Consider the following 6,515-nt stretch of genomic DNA (forward strand, 5'->3'; position numbering starts at 1 on the left):
AAAAAAAAAAAAAAAAAGTGAGCACTGAGATGTTTTCACTTTTTAGCTGAAAAGCTTTTGGTTTGAACAATTTAACAGTTAATACGGAGATCACTATTTTCTATAGAAAACACAGAAATACACTCAGCTGAAAACGCCACGGAAAAACCCCTTTCACTGAATCTTATGGAGAAGGTTGGATAGATTTTGTTGCTAGGATTTTGCACTCAGGGAGGTGAAACCAAATGAAACTAAGGGCACTGTACTTTGGGTTTAGCTAGCAAAGCACAGCTGAGTCATTTCCATTTGGAAAAAAACAATCCCGCATCCTTCTCTCCGTGAAAATTTCTCCATCTCATTGGCCACGAGATACTTCCTCTCCTTTGCACGCCGAGGTGTTTTGAGCAGAGTTTGTCTGGGGCTGCATGGGGGCATTTGCCTCCTGCCCCACTCCTCTCGCAGTGTCCGCCAGGTGCAGGAACCAAGTGTCAGAACGGATGGATTTACGAGCTCACCACCAGCCGCGGTGCCCCCCTCATTAGAAACAATTTGCATGCTGAACATCAGTATGACAGCCCTAGCGAGGGATTTGTTTAGCTAATTTAGAGTAATGGAGAAGAGGAATTAATCACTTTAACACTGATGCTCCCTGGCACCGCAAGGCTGGTAGTCATCCCCCTCACCTGTCAGCAAGGCACCCCCAATTCTCCCCCTATTTCCACGTGTGTTTTCCCCCAAACAGAGAGCTCAGGGATGTAATAACAGGCCTGGAGTACCAGGCCAGAAGCTGACAGCATGGAGAAAATCCAAGGCAGCTCCCGAACGCTTACAGCAAGGTTAAAGCAAACAGGATTATTCCCTGTATCCCTATCCCCAGCATTGCTGCCAGCGGGGGTGGGTGGGATAGTCGAGCAGCTCTTTCGCTGCTGCTCTGTTATTCGCACAAAATCCACCAGAGGTCATCCCGTCCCCAAGGATGCTGAAGGCAGTGGCCCGCAGTGCCGGGCGCTACCCACGTCCAGCCCTTGCCTGTGCTCCGAACTGGGAATATATTGGAAAAACAGGAAATGTGATTCTCCCGGGCTCTTGGGAAGGAATGAGGCCATTGTAGTCAGGATCCAGATTTTATTGACTGCATAATGCAGTATTCTTGCACTTAAATACTTCCTATCACAGTTAACATACTTTTTTTTTTTCTTCGTGTAGTATAGTATTCAGTATTGTCATTAGTTACAAATCAGAAAGCATTGAAGTAAATTACAAAGTAAATATTTGTGTCTTAAGGCGAAGAAACACCCTGGCATCTGGTGTTTGTAGGACTCTTATAGCTTCACATTATTCTGGTCTAATATACTGTGGCGTAAAGGCAGGGGTAGGTCAGTGGTGTTACACTAATGTGAGAACAGAATCAGGCTCTTGATGTTTTTTGTGAATTTTTAACTAACATGCTGTAGTAATGTGATACCCATTTCAGAACCCTGTCACAACTTGTACTGTACGTTTGAATTATGTTTATTCATCAGCACCACTTACTAATCTCACGTTCTTGTCATTCGTGTTGTACCCATCATCCATGCTTCCACCTAACCACACAGGGAGCATCTGGCTTAGACGGAAAGCCAGGACCCCGGGTGAGTCCTTTGTCTTTCTGTGTCACTCTTTGTTACCAAGTCCGTGTGCTTTCCAGCAGCTCCACCACCCGCGCTCCCGCACTGCACGGAGGAAGGAAGGCCAAGCACCGCAGGCATTTTCCATGATACTTAAGAGGGGGCTTCAAACAGAATCTTAGGGCAATGTGTGTGGGAAGGAGAACATAATTCTTTGTAGAAGGAGCTCTGAGTCTTAAAAAGGCATCTTGGTATTGATTTTTGGTTGGACAGTCGCTTTGGTTGGGGCGCTTATTTTCCAGAGTAAGGTTAGGTAGGGATTTAGTTTACACAGGAGAACGTACTTGTTCAGTGCTAATGTGGAATCAGTGAAATGGATGCAGACGTGCTGGAGTTCTGCTACAGGCATTCTCGTATTAAATGTTAAATCGTTTGCTTTTTATAATGGTAAAAAAATGGATAACGTGAAAGAAGAGTAGAGTTACGTGTCTGAAGGCTTCTGTAAGATTCCCATTGATCACTGTAACAGGTGAGTCCACCTTCCAGGTGGACATTTTAATCTAAAAAAATATCTGTGTTTAAAAAAAGCCAATCTCTGTTTGACCCTTTGATTTTTCCTGGCAAAATTTCTTCCAATAAATTTAAAATCTTCATAAATCTGATGACTTCCATGAATAAAGTAAAATCCAACTAGAAGAAAGATGGGTTACCTCGTAACAGGAGAGCTTATAGGTGAAGTTTTGAAAGCCAAATGGATTTGTTTGGCCAGGTCCCACCACTATTGAGTCTAAATTTTCAGCCAGTGAATACTGATTCCATGTTAATTCTTGGCCAGAAGACAGCTATTAAAACTAAAAACTTGTAATAACAAGATCTCTCTCTCACCCTCTGTGTTTCCTTTCATAGGGTGTAGATGGCCCAGTTGGTCCCCATGGCCCTGCAGGTCCTAAAGGAGACAGAGTAAGTATATGTTCCACGTACTTCTCTTTAAAAAAGCGACTGCTGCAATAGCAAAATGTCATATGGCTACTTATAGTGTGCCTAGATGTTACTAAGCTTAACAGTATCTCAGCCCAGAACTCTATACATGTTCTAGTTACACACACATTTATCTGTTTAAGGGTTGATTTTGTAACTCAGAGGAGTAACTCTCAGAGGAGCTGGTATTTTGTAATAACTAACCAGTAAGAAACTTACAGGACTTTCCAAGTTCATGGTGCTACACAGAACATAATTTTGGTTGATTTCATTATTTTGTGTAAGTGGATTGAGAGAACAAACTGGGACAAAAGAAAATAGTGTGATCTGATACATGTATACATATGCAATGGCAAAAAAAAATTGTATTTCTCACCTCTTTGCACTTAATTCATTTAAAAAAAAAAAAGTCTCTAACCTCTCTACAATTTAAACTTTTTATTTTTTAAAGCTGAGAAGATAGGAGCCCTCCTATTTAATTTGAAATAGTCACAGTAAATTTTCTCCAGTAGAAACAGGAAAGGGACCTTAATCTTTAAATGTAAGCCTGTCATCTTTAACAATACAACCATCAACTTGTGCAACAAAACAAAAGATGATACCTTATACTAACTAAAACCTCCAAGGAGTTGCCAGCCCAGAATTTTGTCTCTTTTAATTCTTCACTTTAACAGAACAGCTGTGCTAAAATGACTTCAGACTTCTTGTATTAAGGATGCAGCCATATGGCACAGGTCCAGTTAGCTTTAACAGCAGTACATCTTGGAAAAGTATGCGTGACTTGATGATTCATTTTTACGGAGCTCTGTGTTGAGAAATAAATACAGGACATGCAGCATAGTCCAAAATAGTAACAGTAGACTGTAGTTACCACTCAGGCTAGTTAACTGTCTGAAGGACTTGAGTATGTTTCTTTTTTTTCTAGGGATATCAGATTCAAGTCTTTTCTTTCACCAAGGACATAGCTTCTTATTCTATCAACTCTGTGACAAGATAGTTGAACATAATATTCTGAACTTCAGGAAATAATTTAAATGAGATATACATATAGAAACATATATAAATACATTTTAGTCTTGCATTATGAGCTTTTATCTTGGAGGATACGCATATGGTTTAAATTTCTTTCAAAAACACTGTGCTATAATATAAAGTATTCAGCTAATGTATGGAAGATAACTGTAATTGTTTTTTCTTATGAAAGTGTCCAAGGTCATAGTAGGTCATACAGCTGCATTTAGAATAAGCCCTACCATGACTGTTGACAAGTAGTAGTTACGAAGGGGATAGGAGCTGCTGCAGTGTAAATCGGTTCAATAATTACATGAGGACAATGGGACAGATTTGCAAAAATATAGAAACTAGGGTGTGCAAGAAATTCCTCCACACACACCATTTTCTGTGTAGCTAAATGAATGAGAGGAAGTTCGCAAGAAAGATGATAAGTTGTTTGGTTTGGGTTTTTTTCCAAGCAATCAGCTTGCAAGCTTATTGCTGTAATTGTTAATTTAATTATTCAGTACTGTTTGGGAGAAGTTGTTTGTAGTATAGTTGTCTAACAGGTGCCTGGCGTTGATATATGGCTCATTATCTAAATAGCAAATCATGTGTCTTTAATGCAGTTTGCAACTGTTGAACTCCCATTATGTGAAAACAGGAGGAAAACATTTTTGCCTTCAGATTTCAGACTTTGCTTTTTAATTAAAACTGGTGCATAGTGCCACTGCTCATTATCACCGGACAGGATCACATTTTGTTCACACTGATAAGGAAAACCTTGGGCCAGTATTAACCTAGAAGGACATTAGGGCTTCCTAATGTGAAATATAACCATGTTCTTAAATCCACATTATTTAAAATTTGAAAAGACAGTCTCACTTTGAGACAGTGTATGTAAAATGCTGGTCACGATATATTTATGTCTTCTTAAAAGTTAAGGAAAGCAGGTATAATCAAACTGAAGAGATTTCTTCTATAGAAATCATGGATTCGGCACTGCATAGGCTGCACTCTTCTTAGGTAGAGCAGACTGTTGTGCAAATTAGGGTTGGTTGTTTTGTTTCCAGTTTAGCTATTTAATTAAAATAGAAAACATCAGGCAGTTGTCATATAAAACTTATTCAGAGGGCGAAAAAGTAGACTAGGAAAATAGTGCATGTCACTAGAAAACAAGAAAATGGGAATTTTAGAACAAATGTGCTATTATCTCACTGTGTGAGCTTAACCATGTAATTTTCTCCCTAAACTTTAAACTGTACATTGATTATTAAAAGCTAACATAGGATTTAACACTTCCTGAAGGTATAATACAGGTGCACATTCCAATACTGAGTTTTTATGTATTTCCTTTTGAAGAAATTACCAGAAATGCTAATTAATAGTGTGAATTAATATAATTTATTAGGCTGGTGTCTTACAGTTTTTAATAAATGCTTCAGCTATTGAAAATACTATTTTTCTAGGTGCTTAGAGAGCTTTTCTGAGACCATCTTCATTAAATGGAGGAGTTGATCATAATAGACCTCTGAATCTGGCTCTGTACCTATTAATCTCACATATTCTCTTGAGAGAAAATAGAGAACACTGATTAACAGATAAACATTTTAAACTGCTACTCATTGAAAAGGGACATGTAAACCTGAAGAGTAATGACAGGCCTAATGTTTATCTAACTTCTTGTCCATCCAGAATAAGCTGAAAGACAATGTTAACAAAATGCTAATTTCCCGTAGCTCTTGCCTTGATGGCAAAGACCTGGTATTGAACTTGGTTTTGGCTCTCAGATGTGTAGCCCGTGCATGTAGTAGTACTACACGTATAGTAGTACTGGGAGGGAAAGTGTATTCTCTTTAATTTGGTTAAAATTGTTGTCACCATGACAGTGTTATGAAATCTTAATGGAGACACCAATTATGCAGCTTTATTCATGTAAATGGTAGTCCATATTCAGCCATGACTCAGGAGATTGAAGTGAAATAGGAGGCAAAAACAAAGGCTAGGGTTTCTGTTCTTTGGTCACTGATGAATTGTCTTACAAGAAGATATTAAAAACTTTCTTGAAGTTTGTGAACGTCTGTTTCCCTGAAGGAAATGTTTTATCACGATGGCTGAGGGCAGTATTCCCATGGCAGTCCATCAATCTTATATAATCCATAAACATTTAAGACCTCATCTGATACTCCATACTCATTTGATATTGGAGACAAAAATTATAAGATATATTTCTCTAAATATATTCTTACATAACAGATGAGACTATTTCCTAGACTGATACATTTGGTATCTTTCTGTCTACCATATGTTTAGCAACGTTATAGGCCTATCTTGAGAGGACTTTGTACAGTCATCTTTGCTGTTGAAGATTTTTTTAAAAGCTACTTAACTAGTCTTGACATATTTCAAGTATTGATCAAACACTTTTGTAGCTGTATATACATAAGTCAGCACATCAGTTTCTTCTCAGCAGAAAGTTTTAAAGCTGCAAGATTTACTGTTTTGAAAATCAGCTGTTACTTCCCAATGCCTCCTTTTGTCCTGCAAGGTCTTTCAGCCTAAATGCTGCTCAGAAGTGGCTGGAGATTAACAGAATCCAGAAAGATCAGACATTACACTTCTAATTGCCTCCAGACTAAAGTGAATATAGACAGTATCCATCTATGTGAAACACGAAGTGTCTAAAATAGATCAAATGTCAGTTACTCTGACAAACTCCTCACTGCTGTGATTATTTGAGAACAGATTCAGACTCAGTTTATTCTGGTACCTGCTTTTTTGTATTATCCAGTGTCCTGGGTCTGGACTGAGCTGGAACTGGTTTTCCCCTATAGCAGCCCTCATGGTGCTGCGTTTTATGTTGGGGAATGGGAGGGTGTTGATAGCACGCTGGTGTTGTGGCTACTGCTGCGCAGGGCTTACACAGCACCAAGGCTCTTTCTGACATCCCCCCCCCCC

The 6,515-nt window shown here is 38.9% G+C and overlaps 1 protein-coding gene across 2 annotated transcripts in view; it reads left to right on the forward strand.

Annotated features, from left to right (window-relative positions):
• COL25A1 (collagen type XXV alpha 1 chain) overlaps positions 1 to 6,515 on the forward strand; it is a 152,697-nt gene that overhangs the window by 128,527 nt on the left and 17,655 nt on the right. The window contains exons 29-30 of one of the 2 annotated variants that reach the window (XM_026848061.1): positions 1,575 to 1,610; positions 2,493 to 2,546. In XM_026848061.1, coding sequence (XP_026703862.1) covers positions 1,575 to 1,610; positions 2,493 to 2,546 — 90 coding nt within the window. The remainder of the gene's footprint in view (positions 1 to 1,574; positions 1,611 to 2,492; positions 2,547 to 6,515) is intronic. The other variant, XM_026848062.1, reaches the window with a different exon arrangement.

The sequence above is a fragment of the Athene cunicularia genome (assembly GCF_003259725.1).
Source record: "Athene cunicularia isolate RWA chromosome 4 unlocalized genomic scaffold, athCun1 chr4_part2, whole genome shotgun sequence".
NCBI lineage: Eukaryota > Metazoa > Chordata > Aves > Strigiformes > Strigidae > Athene > Athene cunicularia.